Source organism: Puma concolor, chromosome A2 (genome assembly GCF_028749965.1).
Source record: "Puma concolor isolate L17-30 chromosome A2, mPumCon1.1.hap2, whole genome shotgun sequence".
Lineage (NCBI taxonomy): Eukaryota > Metazoa > Chordata > Mammalia > Carnivora > Felidae > Puma > Puma concolor.
Window position 1 is genome coordinate 63,160,354 of NC_141668.1, and position 21,826 is coordinate 63,182,179.

Below are 21,826 nucleotides of genomic sequence, written 5' to 3' on the forward strand. Positions count from 1 at the left end.
TCCTTTCTCTGTGCTTGTCCTTTTCCAGATGGAAGGACCAGTTTCCTCCCAGGGCACTTTCTCCTGGCAAGTAGTCTGTGAAGATGAGGATCATTTAGTGCCACAACCGCTCAAGTACTGTTAGAGCAGCATTGGGCTTTAAAATTTGGAGGAATGAATCATTGCATTCTGTACTTGATCTCTTTATATTTCAATTAATGGTGCTTATGATGCTTTTACATTTAGGAATATAACTTTGTCTTTTGATTCTGCTTTGTGCTTTATTAATATAATAACATATTACTGCCATCAGCTGGAAAGTAGGTGGTCCATGAAACACCTTTTAAAACATCAGGCATTTTTAAATGCTAACACATTGCATGTACACTTTTCCGATGTGCATTATGTACCCATCCTTCTTGACTATAGTAGATTACACCTGATTTTGCTTTTTCATGATGAGGAAGGCTCATGATCATAAGTTTCAGTGACCACTACTGGCTAAAAGGCAATAATGCGCCCCATTATTAATGAGGTGTGTAGAGTTCTTTGTGGACTCAGACTATTATGCCGTATGAATTCCTGTATCAAATCCTTGCATTTTCCTCTCCTCTGTGACATTTAGTAAGCAGGTACTCCCACCCAGACCTGAAACTGTCAGGCTCCCAGGAAAGGTTGCCTAGTCTAATGCCTTCATTTTATAGATGGGAATGGAAGCCCAGAAAGGTAGCACAGCTTATCCATTACCACACAACTAGTTACGGGTGAGGTAGCAACTAGGTAGATATTATAGTTGACTTTGAGCAGTGCGGGGTTAGGCATGCTGAGCCCCTGCACAGTGGAAAATTCACGTATAACTTGTGATTTCTCTCAAACTGAACTAATAATAGCCTACTCTTGATTGGAAACCTTAAGTTCTCAGTCGATTAACACATATTTTCAATGTTTTATGTATTGCATACTATCTTCTTACAATAAAGGTAGAGAGAAGAAAGCGTTATTAAAAAAATTGTAAGGAAAAGAAAATACGTTTACACCGCTGTCCTGTATTTGTCAAAAAATCCACATAGAGGTGCACCTGCATAGTTCAAACCTGTATTGTTTGAGGCTCAAATGTATTTGTTTCCTCATCTGGTGCTCGTTTGACCCGCTGTACTGTGTGCTTTCAGCTTCTGTCAGAATACGTTTTCCTTATAGTCTTCTCCATGTATAAATGTCTTGCTCTTAGTGTGTAGTTGATAGGCACAAAACAAAATTGGCAATAGGATGAAGCAGAAAAAGTAGCGAAATAATAGTCTGATGGCTGGAAGTTGGGTGCTTGCAATGTCACTTTACTTCCTGGAGTCTTGGTTCGTCCTCTCTGAAAGGAAGTGGTTGAAATAATAATGGTTATAAGTAACATTTACTGAGCATGTACCATGTTCCAGGTACTATCCTAGGTTTTCAGGGGCTTCACTTTGTGTAATTCTTACATACACACCGTGAGGAAGGTCTCCTCTAACAGGGAGAAACTGAATCACATAAGCAGTTACTCAGTTTACCAGAAGTCTTTCAGCATGGAAGTAGCAAAGCCAAGATTTAGCTTCCATGCTCTTTCCCACTATGCTCTTTAGTTTCCGAATCATCTGTGTGCTCTCTTCTAGATGTTGTGTCCTGTGATTCTGTATTTGAATAATGGCACCGATAGCTGTCATTGAGCACTTACTGTATACACAGTGTCTCATTTAATCATATCAGCAACTCCATCAGGCAGGTACTGTTATCACCTCATTTTGTTTTATATCAGTGAGGAAACCTAAGCACAGAAAGGTTAACTGGCTTGCCCATTCTTAGAGCTGGAAAGTGGCAGTAGGAGATTTGAAACTAGGCAGATTTAAGTATCTGTTAGTTCTGCCACTATGCCTTATTGCCTGAGAACTAGTACTTGAGAGTCTAAGACAGAAGTGATGTGAGTTTTATAATACTTTTGGTGTTTATTTTTACCATTTTTTTGATGTTTGAGGCACCTGGGTGGCTCCGTCGGTTGAGCCTCCAGCTTCAGCTTGGGTCGTGATCTCACAGTTCATGAGTTCAAGCCCCACATCAGCTCTGTGCTGACAGCTTGGAGCCTGGAGCCTGCTTCGGATTCTGTGTCTCCCTCTCTCTGCCCCTTCCCCGCTCGTGCTCTGTCTCTCTCTGTCTCTCAAAGATGAATAAACGTTAAAAATTTTTTTTTAACATTTTTAATGTTTATTTATCTTTGAGAGAGAGAGAGAGAGAGAGCGAGCACAAGCAGGGAAGGGGCAGAAAGAGAGAAGGAGGCACAGAAGCCGATCTGGCTCCAGGGTCTGAGCTGTTAGCACAGGGCCTGATGCGAGGCTCACACTCACGAACTGTGAGATCACGACCTGAGCCAAAGTTGGACACTCAACCGACTGAGCCATGCAGGTGCCCCAATATTTTTGTTGCTTAGAGGTGATGTGTGAGTGTGTGTATGCATGCACACATGTATGTGTACATCCATATGTGGAAACACATGCACTAATGGTTTCTTACCTGTGTGTCATCTAAAAAATAGGTAACTGGTATGCCAAGCATCTAAGTGAGTCAAGTGAATTTAGCACAAGAGCTACTGAGGTGTAGAGTGGTGGGGATAGTGGGGACTGTAGCCAATAGGAAAACGCATATCCTGGCCAAAGGGGCAGCTGATAATGGGTTCAGCCAGGTGCTTTTCAGGCTGGAAAGTGGACTCGAGTGTTGCTGGATATTGTGTTTTTTTTCCTAGATAAGTCAGAAATTTGGATTTTTAAACCAGAAAGAGATTTTGAAGCTGATTTTTAAAAGATCACAACAAGAAATGATTTGAAACCATTCCATGAGCCAAATGGAAACATTGGCAACTTCTGGTTTAGATCATAGGGAGTAGATGACTGACCTTCAGATGAGTAAAAGTTGGCTGCATCTCCCTATCAGTGCTATTTTTTGAAGAGAAGCTACACAGGCCCAAACCCAGAACATTTGTCCATTCTATTCTATTAAGATGGCATAGTGGCACTCGGCAATGTAGAGAGAGTTGAATTATTAAGTGTACTTTTAAGAAATAACTGTCTTGTGAGGCTGTAACATCATCAGAAGGCTTTACCCTGTAGAGAGCGAGGATTTCTGGCTTCTGACTTCTGCACTGTTCTCAGCACTGGTTTCCGAGTCTGTGGACTCTGATTCTGGATGGGGCCGGGAGGTCCAGAATCACCTTCCAGACCTGTCAAAGTACCTCTCTTTTATTCAGAAGCATCCCTGGCAGGACCATTGAGGAATCTCTGCAATAGAATGCACACACTGAGACTGGTAAGAGTCGGGTATGTTGGAAAAAAATAGTTTGATGCCCTTTTCTGAGAAATGCATCGTTTCTCTGAGCTCAGTTCTGGTGTTCAGATTGCCCAGGAAGTTCCTTGCAGGTGCAGAGTGTTAACTTCCGGGAGCAGTGGGAGCAGACTAATGACCATTTGCCTTCCGCTGATAAAACTAGCTCATCGCTTTTTAATCTTTTTACCCAGTTGACTTCCACTTGTGATTCCTTTAGCACAGCGGTTTCTGAGTACAAACACTAGCTCTTTCTTTGAAACTGGATCATACCTAATGTCCTCTATAATTGAAAAATTCTTAGGTTCATAACTAGGGGTGAGAGGTTCCCTTATTTTGCCTTTGAGATTACTACTAAGCAACATTTTACATATCACCAAAATAGCGCCAAAAGGCAAATTAGGTTTGGGAACTAGCCCAACTGGTAATATTCCTTTAAAAACATTATATCATCTTTTAAAAAAAAATAACTACTCTACTTAAAGAATATTATTGAAGAAAAATAAATATCACCTTGCCGTGCTATGGTCTGAATTCCTGTCTTGAAAATATTACAGCTGAACGTATTTCCAGAAGCTGCAAATAACGGAAAATCGCAAAAACTCGAATCAGGGCCCCTGTCCTTAAATGTGTTTCAGTTTGCATTTTGATAGCAGTTTTGAAATGTTATCGCTTGTTTTGTCACAGACATAATTCACATCTTTCTTCAGGCACTGTAAACAAGAGAAAGGGTTTAATGGCCCCATAAAGGCACTCTGCTGATATCTGAGATTAGGCCCTTTAGTAATGGATGTTGGTGTGTGTATGTGTGAGCGTGTGTGCACACTGCGCGGGTGGGGAGGGCTTAAGAGAGGTAAATGTACTGGAAGAGAATCTTTGAGAGGCTCAGATGCGGCAGAAGTGCCCTCTGTTTTTCTGTGTGTCTTGGAAGACGGATTTACGGAGCATGTGACAATATTTTCCTTCTTTGTACACAAGCCTTACCCTTTGCTTCTGGAATTTAACTGAGTACTAATTGAGGTCATTGCCACCCATTTATCACCTGAAATTGAAATGGTATTAACTTAAGTGAATGCTTTTCATCTAGTGAGTGTATTCCTAACTACATATATTTATATAAAAACCTGCATGCATTTTTCATGCCATGCTTGTATCTGGTCTGAAATAATCTAATTTGTGTATACCATTTACTTTTTTCCATCTTTACAGAGTTTTTGTTTGTTTGTTGTTGTTGTCGTTTTTAATTTGCTGCTATGGCCAAGAGCCATAGCCATAATCTACATATTAACAACAATTTGTAGATTGTTGTTTTTGTTTTTTTTTTGAGCATTTTAGTGTCCACACAATGATTTGTTTTGACTTTCTCATTTATATTTTGTAGACAAGTGTAAAAAATTATATGTTAAACATATCCGTGGTCTATGTAAATGCCTTAAAATTCCTCAAAGAACATAAATTTGTAGTGTTTTAGAGGCTCAGTGTCATGTAATTTTTCATCATCTTGTTTGTGTATGCCCCTGTAAGTTGGCTGCATAAGGCTGCACGCTTGGTTTTGAGAGTCAGTGTAAACAAAGCATTAATAAAGGAAAATCCAATGGCCTTTGTTAACTAATTTACCTAAACCCTATCAGTAGCAGGTGTTCCTGTTCTAGCCATTCATTTTTATGTTTTCTTTCTCCTTTCATTGTAGACCATAATCCAGAACAGGGGTCAGCAAACTTTTTTCTGTGAAGGATCAGACAGTAAATATTTTAGGCTTGGCAGGTCCTAGGGTTTGTCACAAATTGTCCATTATAATTCAAAGTAGCCCTAGACTATACCTCAATGATTGGGTGGGACAGTGTTCCAATAAAACTTCGTTTACCAGAACTGGTGGGAAGCCACGTGTCAGCGATGCACTGTAATTTGCCCACCCCTGTTCTGGAACATCATACAGTAGACTATTCTAAAGCAGAAGTTTTGAGCGGATCAGAAATCTCAACGTCAAAGTCAGGAGACTCTCATAAAGCTTTGTATTCCTAGGTAGTTTTTGTTTAAAAACTACATTTGTGAAAAATTTGTAAAAAAACACACAGATTTGATTTGAAGACATGCTTCTACTTAGTGAAGAAGTAATTAAAAATGTGGTATGTTTCTCTTTCCAGAGTAATTGTTTTGTACTCACAGAAATTGCTACTCTATTTCACTCTTATGATAAGCGCCTCTGTTGGGAGGAAAGCAGAGTGAAAGGTCAGAGCCAAGGCAACTTATCACTGTAATTATATCCACTGTCCACATATAGAAGGGGGCCCATCACTTGTGACATTTTGGTTATCAGACTCTAGGGGAAGCTTTAGATGCTGGATAGCAGCATTTTTCCTCACTGGAGTATGAGGGGTGTGAATTTTTAAATGCTTTTGGTCACAGTAATAAATTGAAACAAAGTAGAATGCCTAGAAGTAAGCATAGTCTGAGAAGTGTTTTAGATAGAAGTGGCACAAATATATTATTAAGATCATGTATACATAAACATGTATTGCACACACGAGAATTAATCAAACTTAAAGGAGACTGGCTAAAGTCTGTATTAGAGAAAACACTTCAAAAAACTAAAGCTCTAATTGGACTTCTATGAGTTCTTGATGGGTAAGACTGTGTCTTATTGTTCATCTTTGTTCTGTAGGTTTATATTCAGTTTCCCTCTCAACACCTGGTGTAGTGTCTGGGCCATAGTAAATGAATGAATGGATAAAGAAACACCTGATAGGCGGTTACCATGGTGCTTATGCGTGAAAGAAATCATACTTGTATTTATTCAAAATAAATTTGAATTATATGCTCAAGAGTTCAAAGTTATAGCCAACATTCTAGGGCTCTTAATTCTTATCCTGTTGTAAATCAGTCCTAGATCTTTGGATAGGTATTAAGCTTAGCTTTTTTATGCCTTTTGAAAAAATTTTGCACAAGTGGGAGGTATAATAAAGATATTCTTGTCTTGAATGATGAGAATCAAATAGAGTAGGTGACAATTCTTTGAAAACTTGGTAATACTGTGTAAATTTTGAGGGTTTTTAAAAAAATGTTATAGCAAGTGGTTTTTATCACAGTTCTAAATTCAACCACAGTTCACTAAGTCACTATCTATAGTTAAACATATTATCTTTCTTAAATGTATCAGAAGACATCATCATCTTCACTATAGAAATAGAAACTTAATTTGTAGATTAAACTGTTTATTCTCTGTACTAACATGAAGCAGTCTGTTATAACAAACATGTTCTGTTTTCAATTTAATGGTACAAAAATGTTCCAATGTCAAGATTGTTTAGCAAATTATTCTCCTATGAGTAAATTTTTAAATTCATTATCTTCATCTATAATTGAAGGTGTTGAAATGTAATTTGAATGAAAGACATGGTTATATATCAGCCTTGTTGCGCTTGGAAAGGTGGAGGGCATTTCTGTGCTCCAGTAGAATGATGGCAAGATTTTGCTTTTGTTCTAGAGTGTAGACAGAAATAAACTGGAAGCAAGATGATACCTTGATGTTCATAGTTCTAAAATGAAAACAACTAATGGAGCGTGGGTGGCTCAGTTGGTTAGCGTCCAACTGCAGCTCAGGTCATGATTTTGGAGTTTCTGAGTTCGAGCTCCGTGCCGGGCTCTGCTGAGAGCTCAGAGGCTGGAGCCTGGTTTGGATTCTGTCTGTCTCTCTCTCTCTCTCTCTCTCTCTGCTTCTCCCTGTCTCATGCCCTCTCTCTCTCTCTCTCTCTCTCTCTCAAAAGTAAACATTAAAAAAATGAAAAAAGAAAGCAATTATTAATTTATCCAAGATTTTACGATGAATACCATAACTCCGAGTAAACTTTTAAATTAGGAAGTGGTTAAGTTTATTTTGGAAGCGTAGTTTTAAAAGTCTTGGTATTTTGGAGCTCTTAAATGTAACCATTAGAAGAACTCAGTCATCATTAGTCAGCCTTAAGATGTGGTTTTAAAGGTCAAGCCTCCATCCAAGAAAAAAATGCAAGATGCATCTCTTGAGTGTTCTTTCTGCTTCTCCTCCTAAAGATCTGATTGTGCGGAGGAGTTGGGGGCCATAAAGGTTTGCATGGAAATGTGTCTGAGGAGTACCTGAGGAAGGAAGACTTCAGATTTCCTGGATAAATTTCTTAACTGTCCGAAGGCAGGGATAAAAATCTAACTGTCACTTCTTTGTTAATGACATGAAGGAGTTAACTCGCCCGATTTGATACCCTGGAAGGAGGAAAGATTCAGTTTAATTAAAACCGCAAACAATGCAGATGCATGTCGTTCACTGTTTCAGACCCAGTGAGGACAGTACAGTAAGCGAAACGAAATGTACCTAGCAGCCTCGGCAGCAGGCTGGAGCCCTGTTCAGTGAAAGTAATTTAATTAGTGTTGATCATGACTCCAGATGATGGTGATTTGATAAGGAATAATTTAGTACTTAACAGCCTTTTACATGCACCAACTCCATGTGGGAAGGTAAAGCAAATTGCACAAAATGAATGTGCTGCTTTCACTTGTGCCTGTGCCAGTGAGCTGGAAAACTGCCTGTTAGCAGGCGCTCAGACTCTCAGCCCTGTGATGAAATACCCAACACGCTCTCGGCTCAGCCCGCTCGGGTGGGAGTCTCTGTGCTCTCCTTATTTAAGAATAAATAAGAGAAGTCACTTTTGTGATATAGAATCTCTAGGAAGCCGGGAAGTGGAAATGAGGAAAATGAAGTCACACGCGGCTCTTGTGCAAAATGTTGGAGATCATCAGGTTGGCTTCTTTTTTTCCTCACAGCAATTATAAAATAATCCTAGCCAACTCAAATTCATTGGATTACTTATTTGGCTTATGAGTAGAAAAAAAATCACAGTTCCGAGGGCCCATAATGATTAAGAGGCCCACACACGTCGCACGTGTTAGAGACACGTTCATGTTATGGAGTTATGTTAGGAGTAGGGGAGCCCTAAACTTTTGGATGTAGAGAACCCGTGAAAATCCTCAAGTGTGGGCATCTACTGAATAGAAAGACTTTGTTAGATCTTTTCTTTTCTTTTCTTTTCTTTTCTTTTCTTTTCTTTTCTTTTCTTTTTGTTTCTTTTCTTTTCTTTTCATTTTTTTTCTCAAGTCTTCTCAAGGATTGGATTTATTTCAATGCAGCACACAGTGGATCTAGGTATGGCCAAGCATCGCAGTGGATTTGAAATTAGCCCAGTTACAAGAATCACCCAGACATTTTTATAAGATACAGAATCCAGATATATATCCCAGCCTCAGTGACTCGTCATTTCTGGGAGTGGTATATTAGATTGCTTAGGGCTGCCATAACAAAGTACCATAAACTGAGTGGCTTAAAAAATAGACACTGATTATCTCACAGTTCCGGAGGTCTGAGGTGAAAGATGAAGGTGTTGGTAGGGTTCGTTCTGAGTGCTGTGAGAGAGAAGCTGTTCTATGACTGTCTCCTGGATTCTGGTGATTTGCTGGCAGTCTTGGCACTCCTTGGCCTGGAGAAGCATCACCTTACCTCTGCCTTCATCTTTATGTGGCCTTGTCCTGTGTGAGGGTCTCTATATCCTAACTCTTCCTTTTTTACAAGGACATGACATGAGTCATATTGGATTAGATTCCACCTAATGACCTCATCTTAGCTAATCTTCTAAGGAAGGTTACACCCTGAGGTGTACTGGGGTTAGGACTTGAACATGAACTTTGGAGGAGGCACAATTCAACCTATAACATATGAGGTGTGGGAAGTAATCCCTGGGTTTTTCAGAAGTACCTCCTAAGTTTAGGGATCGACTTACCTCTTCTCGCATTGTGGGGAGCCTTACATCCTTTCATCTAAAGTCAATTTAGGAAGGGGTCACGTGGGTGGTCCAGGTGGTTAAGCATTTGACTTCTGCTCAGGTCATGATCTCACAGTTCATGAGTTCAAGCCCCACGTCGGGCTCTATGCTGACAACTCAGAGCCTGGAGCCTGTTTTAGATTCTGTGTCTCCTTCTCTCTCTGGCCCCCCTGACTCACACTCTGTCTCTCTCTCTCTCAAATAAATAAATAAATAAATAAATAAATAAATATTAAAAAAAATAATAAAGTCAATTTAGGAAGCTCATGGAACCAGTCTGAAAGCAATAGGGCTCCAGATAGTATATCCATTAAGATGGATCCTACTTTTTTTTCTAAGTTGATATCAATAGACTCTTTGATAGGACACTACTGTTATGCTAGCAGCCGTTCCTGATGGTAGCCCAGACTTGTCATTCCTCCCCTGACTCATTTGGAATGATTTATCCTGTGGAGTTAAAAACAAAATCACACTTCCAAGATCACATTCTCAGATATCTCTGCTGGAACAGGAGGCCAGACATATTCAAGTATTTTAAGTTGTGTAGCGTTGCTTGATACCTCTCATATTATTTAACCTTTTAATTGAGATATGCATTCATTATGATGTAAAATTTTAACTGCACAGTTTGTTGAATTTTACATATGTATATATTCTTATAGGTACCAATCCGTGCAACATATAAAATATTCCCAGCACTGTGGCAGATTACTAGTGCCCTTTATTGGTAATTAACATTTCTATCCACCAATTGAAGGGAATTCTTTCACTGTTAGGTCTATTCTTGAAATTCCTATGCTACATACTCTTTTTGTGCTTGACTTCTTTTATACACCTTCACATCTAGGAGACCATTTTTATTTCTGTATGTGTCAGTTATTTGTTCTTTGTTGTTCCTGCATAGTATTTCATTGTATGAATATCCCATGAATTATTTATCTGTTTTCCTGCTACCGAACATTTGAATTTTTCCAAAGTTTGCTATCTTGAATAAAGCTGCCATGAACATTTTTACACATATCAGTTGGTGAACATATGCAGTACCTTCTCTTGGGTATACACCTAAGAGTGAAATTACTGGGTCCCGGGGTAAATTTATGTTGAAGCATTAGGGGATACTGCCAAAACATTTGCCAAAGTGTTTTTATCAATTTGTACTGTCAGGAGCTTATATAAAAGTTCCTGTTGCTCTAGGTCTTCTTCAAAACTTGATAATGTCCGGGCACAGCGTCTGGCTCTTGCCTTTGGCTTAGGTCATGATCTGGTTGGGCTCTGCACTGAGAGCATGGAACCTGCTTGGGATCCTCTGTCTCCCTGTCTCTCTGTCCCTTCCCTGCTCATGCTCTCTCTCTCTGTGTCTCTCTGTCTCTCTCTCTCAAAATAAATAAATAAACTTTAAAAAACTTGGTAATGTCAATCTTTTGCAGCTTAGCCATTCTAGTATGTGTATGATAATTTCATGTGGTTTCATTTGTTATTTTGCTCATAAGTAAAGATGTTGAATACCTTTTTTATATGCTTTTTGTTGTTCATTTGTTTGTTTTACCATTTGGATGTCTTCTTTTTTGGACTGCCTGTTCAAGGCTTTTGCCCATTTTTAATTGGGTCATTTGTTTGGTCTTACTTGTAACGGATCTTACTACGAGCTTTTTGTCAGATCTTTCTATTGAAAACATCTTCTTGGAATCTGTAGCTTACTTTGTAATCTTTTAATAATGTTTTGATGAAGAGAAGTTCTTAATTTCAGTGAAGAAAATTTTGTAGGTTATTTTCTTTTATGGTTGATGCTTTTAGTGTCCTGTTCATTAACCTTATCCTCCCTCAAAGTCCCAAAGATTTTTAAAATATACTAGTATTGAATATAGTAGTCTCTGATATATCTGATATTTTGATAAATACATTGAACTGTGCATCATACTACATATTTATTCTCGAGGCCTCACGTATTTTTATTCATATGAATTATATCTGATTTCTCAGGTATGAATATTTGGTACTACTCTGAATGACAAATAGAGTTCCTGATGTGTTACTACTCCTTTTTTCTTAGGAGAATGTAAAACCCAATACACAATCCCAAGTACTAAACTTGGCGATACATATTTTACTGTATATGTTCAAAGTAGTAATAAATCGTTGAAACCTGTTTGTTAAGAATGCAACAAATGGATGGTTAATGGTTGCATCATACAATGTTTGTCATTCTGAGAAGTAGCACATAGACACAAACACAGGCAAAAAATTTTCTTATACAGTGTTACTTTAAATTTTTAGATTTTTTCCGTGTTTAAAAAAGTTTTTGTGCAAACTTAGGACTTAGTTAAAAGTAAAGAGAATAATGTAATGAACTCCCACCTACCCATCATGCAGCTTTTTTTTTTTTTTTCAACGTTTATTTATTTTTGGGACAGAGAGAGACAGAGCATGAACGGGGGAGGGGCAGAGAGAGAGGGAGACACAGAATCAGAAACAGGCTGCAGGCTCTGAGCCATCAGCCCCGAGCCTGACGCGGGGCTCGAACTCACGCACCGCGAGATCGTGACCTGGCTGAAGTCGGACGCTTAACCGACTGCGCCACCCAGGCGCCCCATCATCATGCAGCTTTTAACATTTATCAACATTTTTCTAATTTGATTCATTCCTCATACATCATTTTTTCTAGACTATTTTAAAGAAAATCCCAGACATATTATGTTCTGTAAATACTTTATGAATCTCTCACATTAAATTTTTTTGTGTTTATCTGCCATTGCATTAGCACATCCAATAAAATTAATGATAATTTCTTAAATATCTAATACCTAGTCCATTTTCAGATGACTTATTTGTCCCCAAGTTAGTTGCCTTTTTATAGATGTTCTTTTAAAATTAGAATCCTAACAAATCCTCATGTTCTTAAATGTCTTCTATCTGAACGGTTAATAAATTATAACCCTCTGACTTCATAAAGTTAATGAACATGAGTACTCTTGACATTTGAAAATGCGCATAATTTCTCCTTTGTTTCTATTCCTCTACTCTCTACATTGAATAGGCATATTAAACTCACAGTACATGGGGCGCCTGGGTGGCGCAGTCGGTTAAGCGTCCGACTTCAGCCAGGTCACGATCTCGCGGTCCGCGAGTTCGAGCCCCGCGTCAGGCTCTGGGCTGATGGCTTGGAGCCTCGATTCTGTGTCTCCCTCTGTCTCTGCCCCTCCCCCGTTCATGCTCTGTCTCTCTCTGTCCCAAAAATAAATAAACGTTGAAAAAAAAAATAAACTCACAGTACATCAAGAAAAAACTTTGAAATAGACCTCCCAGTGAAATTATTTTGTTACTATTTGTTAAGTTTTTCTTAGACAGCTAATTTAGGTGAAGTTATTTATTTCTTTGGCAAATGTATATTCCACAATGTTTCAGGTGGTTCTTGAGCCACCACTGAAGATTTCTGTCAAAATTATGTACATATCCAAACAAACAGCATATATTTGCCCATAGCTTGATAGTTCTTGGTATCAAATTATTGTTAAATTATATGTGACATTCAAACAAGTGCACATTTATAATGCTGTAATGTTATAATCAAGATTGAATGGCGTCATAAACCATGAAGTTTCTCTTGTCATATCATGTCTTCATAGAAACAGACTTAATAATTTGTAATGTTTCTTTATTTATTTGGTGAGCTAGAGAGAGTATGCATGCACATGCATGAGCTGGGGGGGGGGGGTGGCGGCGTGGCTCAGAGAGAGAGGGAAACAGAAAATCCCAAGCAAGTTCCACGTGTAGCATGGAGCCTGACACAGGGTTTGAAATAGGGCTTGATTTCATGACTGTGAGATTAGGACCTGAGACAAATTCAAGAGTGGATGCTTCCCTGACTGTACCATCCCAGTATATTGTGTTTTAATTCGAATTCTCATATGAGTTAGAATAAATCTCTAGAATGTGTGTTTTCTTGTGTTTATCCTTAATTAGTCATATTTGTGCATATTGTATATGAAAATAAAATCCTTGTATCTTTTTACTAATTTTTCATTTATTACTAACACTTTAATTATTCTAATAGGATCTCCAATTTTCAATTTCATATACAAGAATAAAAATATATATAGTGTTACTTGTTTATTGGCTTTAAAGCTATGATTCTTCCCACACAACATATTTCCTCTAGAGTTCATATTTTATAGGATCCTTGTAATACATTAACCATTGATTAATATAAGTATAATCATTAAGTCATGCAAAAAAGGAGACAATATCATTAGATATAGAAGAATTATTTCATGGTAGATTGCATGTGAAAAATAATTTTCAGATTTTTTTCCCATTTTATCTTCCTACTCTGGTAAGCAGATAGGCAGGTACTTTTACCTTTATTTTATAAATGAACATTGGCCTCAAAGGTGGTGAAATTTTGCCCAAACTATCATCAGTTACCATGGGACCTGCACTTGGATTTTCTTTCTTCTACTCTAGTTATCATTCCATTAAACCATTATTATTGATGGGTTTGAGATATTTTCCTTTCAGTAATGCTTAAAATTATGTTCTGTCTTCACTTAATTCTTGGATAACCAGTTGTGTTTTTTCTTCTTTAATCACTAGAAATTTCTTGGCAATGTTTTTAAAACTTTCTGAAAACTGAGCTTCTAGTGTTGTTAATATCAGTTAAGTAAATTATAATTGATTCACTTGAAGTTATGAGAGTTCAAGCATGCATTCTGTTATACAGTAAAAGCAGAAAAAGAATATACAGAGATTCTCTATAATCTTTTCATCCATGAAATTCATTAAATGTGATTTTTCTTTGTTATGTAAGTTAATATGAAATGTTAAGGCCATTTCAACGAAGAGAAGTAGAACAGATTACTGTACTTAATTTCTAACTGCGCTTCATTTTTGTGGGTATTTTTGTTTTGTTTTCTAGTGGCTTTTCATGGCCTACCACTGAAAATCAAGAAAGAACCCCACAGTCCATGTTCAGAACTCGGTTCTGCCTGCAGTCAAGAACAGCCCTTTAAATTCAGCTATGGAGAAAAGTGCCTGTATAATGTCAGGTAAAGCAATCAGGTGTATTTATATATAGAGAGAGGGTGGTGGTTCTTACTAAAACAAAAAGTCCAGAAAAATATAAAGTCTCAGATTATATTTTATGAGTTCTATCTTCAGCATGTAACAAAGCTAATTAGGTAATGTGTTTAGCAGAACTCTGAAGAACTGTATTCCATCTGATCACACACTTGGAGAATCATTTTAAAGCAATAATTTTCATCCACATCGTTAGTTGTTTTTCTGCTGTAGCAATGCATCCTGGGTTTGAAAAGAGGGTCTTACTTGGTGTGAACAGCTATTGAAAGTTCTCATTAGAATGAATGCATTATGCACTTTAGATAGAGTCTGTAGGAAAAAAAAAAGGAAACATTTGGCAGGTGTGAGCAGTACATTAGTTACTGACAGGCTTTGCAGATGATCTATAAGATGTGTTCATGGAGAATTGCAATAAAGTTAGAATTTTATAAGACTCAGCACAGGCTATTATCTATTAAAAAGCCAGTTGTTCTTTTTGATGATAGTAAAGGGTGGAGCAGTAAAATTACTTTGTTCATTTGTTGGAAGATTTCATAACATATATGTTCATTAAAAACCCTTCACAGTAAATTGCATTCTGTTACTTTTCATATTGGCCTCTAATTGCATAAGGAAAAGTTGGCAAAGTATAGACAGTGCCAGATAATAGACTGTAATCATTATTCCCAATTACAGTAGATACTTACTTTTTAAAAGGAGTTCATTTGGAAACTTACAAAAAAGGATTACAAATATTTGTAGTTATAGAAGTTACATAGATTCAGGTTCAAAATACATACGATCCAAAGGAGCCTTCTCTATTCTCATATAGTCGCAACATGTAATGTTATATCCAAGATATATAAAATTCAAGAAACTCAGATTTGTGCAGTCTGATGGCAGCTGACCAATGTTGGGATATTCTCTTGCTGTTTGTTCTTGCAAACTTGTCTCTTATGTCTGTTTTTCTAGGAGGATCACCAGAGCCTGATATTATGAGCCAGCTCACTTGAAACTGCAAAACTTTTATTAAAAAAAATCTCATAGAAGGCATTAAAGCTTACCGAGTTCAGTTAAAATGATATTGATCAATCTGAGTTTTATTTATAGTGTTTCTTAATTTTTGCATTTTCTCTTTAAGAGTGCTGCATTTTCACAGAATAATTACTTAGCGTAATGAAGAATTTTAAGTTAATGGACCAGGTAGATATAGAATTGTTGTTCCATTTCAGCGTTGATCACAGGTGTGGCTATGAAATAATTACTGCTTTGTATGACATATCTGACTTTCATAAATTAATAGTAAATGAATCACATGAATATTTTCGGGTTTCTCTTGGGGACCAATAATTTCCACAGTGATTTATAGATTAAATTCTAGTACCTCCATTTCCATATGAACAATGTAATTCAATACAGTATTTTGTGGGGGGGAAAAGAAGCGTCCTAGGGCAGAGGGTGTGTCAGTTTTTTCTTTACATGGGAATGGGACAGGCAAACTAGTTTGTAAAAGAAGTCGTTTCTCATTCAGAAATATTGGTAAATGGTATAGGTAGAAACAAACATAATACGAGTACTGTTGACTTTGCTTTAAAACCACCAGTGGGCTTATACAGCACACCCTCCTACGCTTTTATGAAGTGTTTTTGTGCTTGGCTATAATTCTGTGTACAGATGTATCAACTGAATAAACTATTACATAAGTTAATCCAAAAAGAATGTTTCTTTTTAAAAAAGGAAAAACTATGTATTGATGATCACTATTTTGAAAGAAAAATATTATTTTAGCCTCAAACTGTCTTCCTTATTCAGAAATTTAAGTAAAGTTTATTTTTGTTTATTTTGAAAGAGAGAGAGAGCGAGAGCATGCGTGTGTGCAAGTAGGGGAGGGGCAGAGAGAGGGAGACAGAATCCGAAGTAGGGATGGGGCCTCGAACTCAGGAACCCTAAGATCGTGACTTGAGCAGAAGTCAAGAGTTGGATGCTCAACCAACTGAGCCACACAGGTGCCCCATATCAGAGACATTTTAATTTGCCTCATTACTCTTTATTATCCCATGCGAGGAAGTAAATGTCAGGTATCATTTATTTTATATATAAGAAAAATGAAAATAAGGCAAAGGCATTGTCTTCTTAAAATTATACCCAAAATAAAGGCAAGCCAGGAATGGTCTCCATCTTACAAAATTGAAGTTAGTTTCTTGTTCTAAAATCTTATGTAAATATGGAACAATGACAATATCAGAAACATGCCACGATTTAGGAAAGATCTATTCAACTTGCTCAAGCATTAATTCCACTGCTCTCGTAGTGCTTTTCTATATACTAAGTTATTTGTGTAAGTATTAAAATACACATTTTATATTTATGCTGATACTAAGTTATATATTAATTATCCTATTTGCTCTTTAAGTGTGTGGTGATTCTGAAGATTATGTGTTTTAGGATGACAAAAATTAACACATGTTAAATTCTCACTTCCTTATGACTTGAGCCTAACATATATATATTGAGCCTAATATATATATTATATATATATATATTTTTTTACATATTTATATATTTATATTATATATATATATATATTTTTTTTACATATTTATATATATATATAATATATATATTTCTTCTTTTCTTTTCTTGGGTTGGAAGGAAAAGTGTTTAATCACTCCAAGGAAACCAATGTTCTCTTTTCTTTTGTTCCTTGGGTAGTGCCTATGATCAGAAGCCACAAGTGGGAATGAGGCCCTCCAACCCCCCAACTCCATCCAGCACCCCAGTGTCCCCACTACATCATGCGTCTCCAAACTCCACTCACACTCCAAAACCTGACCGCACCTTCCCAGCTCACCTCCCTCCATCGCAGACCATACAAGATAGCAGCTACCCCATGGACCACAGGTAAAACTGCAAATATTGTATATATATTGTTTAATGTTTTGAGCATCTTGGAGGCAATTTCTATCACCAATTCCTAAGACCTATGATAGATTTAAGGTGAGCATATTAATTTTGCACATCTTTGCAAAATATTTTTAGAGCTTGCTCTGTCTATAGTTAGAAATAATTTGTGGAGAAGGTCATTTATAAACATTCCTTTTATAAACATTTAAATTGGTTGCTAAAGTGGAGAATTAATCTATATACTGACATTTGAACATTTCCCTTTCGCTTTGCCTGAATTAAATTGCCTCACTTAAACTTTAAATCAGATCATCCCATTTTTATGAGCATATGTGTGTACTTGTTCTATAAAGTTAGGAGACTAATTTTAGTAGGTGGCTTATGGAATTAGGTTCTTTACCTTAGATTGAATGGTTTAGCTGTACATAGTTTTGCAGAATAGAACTTATTTGATTAAAACTATTTTCCATCCTTTGCAAGTGATGAATATTTAATGCCAGTAGGTGCCTGACCCTGGACCCTGAGAATACAAAGTAAAGAGATAGAGACTGAATTATTCTTTCTTAGAAAGAAGACAAGAACCCGAGCGTGGAGCTAGGGAGGATGCCATGGTGGACATTCTGAACTCCTAGAGATACGTGCACATTCAAATAAAATACAGGAGTACCTTTGTACTCTTAATAATAGAGCTTAAAACACAGGTTGATACTATATAGCATCCATCGTTTCCTTTCTACCTTGTAATTATAGAGAGCCGATGGTGTGCAGGGAAATGTTTAACAACAGGCTTAATGGGAGAAAAACCAGAAGGCCCCATCTGTAGCATTTGATGAATCTGTGATATAAATGTTCCAACTGTAAGCCATCATTGTGACAGCCCTAAACACAGAGTCAGAATCGCGTGGAAGCAGACCTTTACATAGTATCTCTACCCTAAAGATAAAATAGACATAACCTCCAGGACATAATTAGTAGCAAGACAGAGTGAAACAATTAGCAAGAGATGCATTTTGAATACTTCTTGCCTTTGTTTTTAATAGGATTTTTTAAAAAGTTATAAATTTACATCATTTAATGCTTAAGTATCCTGTGTTTAACAATCGGCTCACAGTATTTCTGAAAATTTAACAATAAGCCAGTGCAAACTGGCTGTGACACACCGTTACAAAAATAACTCAGCTGAAGGAATCCTCTAGATCAGCAGAGGAAACCAGAAGATGTGTCACTGGCAACTTTCAGAGGATAAGGGAATACTCACTCAGTTCAGCTTTTTATAGGTTATTTAATGTGACTCAATCTCAAATTCAGTTCAATCTTTTTTGGGATGATGGATAAGATGAAAGCATTCTTTATAGTGTGAAACGAAGCCACATCTTTTCTACCTTTGTTTCCATCACTAAGCCCTCTTGTGCTTTAGTTATGAAATGCTTCCTATGATCTTTCCCTCCTCACTCCGTAGACTCGAGACCTTGTCAGAGCGTAATGGTATGTGCATCTGTGTAAACAGTTTGGTAAATACAGATGAAAGAAATCTTATTGCAGGGTGGGCCATTGAACAGATGCACATTGTGCAGGACTGAAAGGGAGAAAGAGTACAAACAAGAAAAGCAAGTTTTATTTTGTCCACTTCTGTTGACTTCCCAGAGTTCTTGACACTCGAGCTCTCACACTTTGAATGAGTGCCAGCATCAGAGATCGTGTCGTTGGCTGTTTGTGCGGAGTAGTTATTTCTTAGGGAAGGTGACTGCTAAACAAGCAGGATGCCTGTGTTTAGGTGACCTAACTCGGAATGGTTTAGCCAAATCCATTTTAGTTTCTCTACTTGAAGTCAAATATCTGAGACTGAGAACAGCCGGCCCGGAACTATAAGAGGGAAGCTCGGGGTCTTTTCCCACTGCCCCCCCACTGAGTTTTGAGGACAGCACCAGCTGGCCAATCCCAGGAAAATCTCTGGAGCCGTATGTTTCTGAGGAGGATTTCTTGGAGGGTTCTAGCCAACAAATGACAGTCCCTTGGTTATAAATGGCAGATTTGCTCTGGAAACAGATCCTTTCTCCAAATAGCCCCCTCCAGGCCGGGCACCCCACTTCACTCTGGGAACGCTCTCTGGCCAACTGGGCTGCACCCTGCTTCCCTTCCTCAGGCTCATTCTGTTCCGAGGGCCAGCCCTTTGGCACTTGTTCCTGAACCCACTGTGCCGGAGCCCTGTCTCTCTTTCTCTGTGTTTCCCGCCACTTATACGCTGTTTTGCTGTATCCAAGAACCGTCAGCATGCTCTCTTTACCCATTAACTCTCTTCCAGCAGCTACTTGAGTCACTGTACCTTTACCTTGTCCAGTGCCTCTAAACAATGGTGCAAGACACTTGTGTGTTTGGTATATATGTAGTCCTCGGCAAGTACACGCTCGAATCGGGTTGAATCGTAGAAACAAATGGCTTGATTCTTTACAAAGCTTTTAGTATAAGTGTTATTAACTTCCTTTTAAGGCTTCACAAGTGAACTGGTTTCTTATTTTAACGTCAAGTTACAATTTTCTGATTCACTCCTTGACAGTTCTTAATGATAATTTCTGTTGCTTTTTTTGGCTAATGAAATAAGCAAGAGAAGGGAAATGAATGCAATGCCAGTCAGCCTGTTTTGCAATATCTGAGTTTCTAAGTTTATTTTCTGCAGGTGTAGGTGGAATTTCAGTGCCTTCTATGGCAGGCAGGAAACTTAGAGTTAAACCACAGGACGGTGAAGAAGGAGCATTTGTAGACATGCTAAAGCGAGCACATTGCCATTCTTTCACTTTTACCTTATTTTCATTTCACCTGACCCAAATTAAATGTTAACTTTCCAAATTAAAGTCTCAGGAATGCTTTTAGTGTGTGTGTGGCGGGGGGGGGGGGGGGGGGGGGGGGGGGGGGCAGTTCATGGGTTTATATTTGCGCATTGAATTGAAGTGTATGGTAGGTTATTTGTAAGCACTCTTGGGGCATTTTAGAGCAGGTTTAAATCTTTAATTAATCCACATCTTTGTGGTGGGTCAGTGATCTTATGTTTGAGAAAGACGGAATTGAATGATGATGTGATTAGCCCATCATTACACAGCATAACCAAGAAGGAAGGAACCTAGGGGTTCACTGTCAGCTTGTTCTGAGTCCTCAGAAACTTCCTCATGACCTAACAGCACAACGTGTCCCAAATCTTTGCAGCGAATACGTCTTGTTTCCATCTTTGGAGGTCTGCTGTATTATGTATGCTTACTTTTATCAATCGGATATTTTCTTTGAAGCCATTGGATGCTCATGTGTGCCGTGCTGCTGTTTGACAAGGGTGGTCTTTCAAACAACCAGCTTAGATTTTAGTCTCTGTATTATTTCCCCTTTTAACTTCCCACCAGAATGCAGTGTTTCTTAGAACACTGGTGAAGATTTAAGAGTCCTGCCCGTTTGAAATAGGGCTATTCCTCTCTTGCTTCCTCAGGAACTGATGGTAAGGTATGGAAAACCAAAAAGTAGGTTAGTAAAAACCTGGTTGATTTTTGGTATGTTTGTTGATTGGTTTGTTAATATAATTAAGAGACAGGGGATGCAGTTTGGAGTCAGATTCTTTGTGTTTTTCCTGGTTTGTTTTTTCCTTATATATAATCATTTGAGACTCTCTTAATATGGAAATTTGGTAAATGATCCAACTTGTTAAGAATTGGGCATTTTAGCGGTTAGGGTGTGTGTTTCCTCAATAGTACACTGCTCAAAGCACATCTTTCACTTACTGTAGTGTTCCAAAATGGTACTGCAGGGGACTAATTATCAAGGAACACAAGTCATATTATGATATAAAAAACACGGTGCTACTGACCCAGGAAGGAGAAATCTAGTGAGTCCTTGAAAAAGATTTACACTTCGGGTCAGTTGGTATCATGCTTATTAACAAAACAGTTAAAACTTGTACCAATATCGTAAGGAGTATTCCTTGTCACCCTTTTATTTAAAACGTGCTCTCTTATTTCCCAGATTTCGCCGCCAGCTTTCTGAACCCTGTAATTCTTTTCCTCCTTTGCCAACAATGCCAAGGGAAGGACGTCCTATGTACCAACGGCAGATGTCTGAGCCAAACATCCCCTTCCCCCCTCAAGGCTTTAAGCAGGAATACCACGACCCAGTGTATGAACACAACACCATGGTTGGTGGTGCGGCCAGCCAAAGCTTCCCTCCTCCTCTGATGATTAAACAGGAACCCAGAGACTTTGCATATGATTCAGGTAGGCCCATGCTTTAAGTTACGTTTAAGACATCATTTCACTTGCTTGTCACTTTGGTTAGTGTTGGCATCAACTTGGGCCGCTCATGACCATTTGGTGTGGAATCTTTCTGATTTTATCCCCTCTTTGAATCTTTCTCTCTGTGTGAAGTTGAACCATCAAACCATTTTGGCTTGAGCTCACGGTTGAAATAGTGTCTAGAAATGAAAGCAGTCCAAAGAAAAGTGTAATTTGTAAAATCAGGCATACTCTCAGTCCAAAAGAATAGCATTGTAATTCTTTGGATTTGGGGCTTTCTTTCTATTTTGCTGTGGTAGTGTTACCTAATCATGTTGGTTACAGAAAGTAATATTCTTTTGCTTTGGCTCATTTATTGGTTATAACTGTTTTGTCCTTTATTGGTGGTGATACTCCAATAGTCCAGCAGTAAAGATTCTTACATATTAGAAGAGGAAGAGCATA

General features: G+C 37.9%; 1 protein-coding gene across 10 annotated transcripts in view; it reads left to right on the forward strand.

Annotated features, from left to right (window-relative positions):
- Positions 1–21,826, forward strand: part of ETV1 (ETS variant transcription factor 1) — a 93,045-nt gene that overhangs the window by 35,246 nt on the left and 35,973 nt on the right. For all 10 annotated transcript variants that reach the window (XM_086695162.1, XM_086695130.1, XM_086695157.1 and 7 more), the window contains 3 exons: positions 14,074–14,203; positions 16,926–17,114; positions 21,117–21,364. In XM_086695162.1, the coding sequence (XP_086551288.1) occupies positions 14,074–14,203; positions 16,926–17,114; positions 21,117–21,364 (567 nt within the window). The remainder of the gene's footprint in view (positions 1–14,073; positions 14,204–16,925; positions 17,115–21,116; positions 21,365–21,826) is intronic.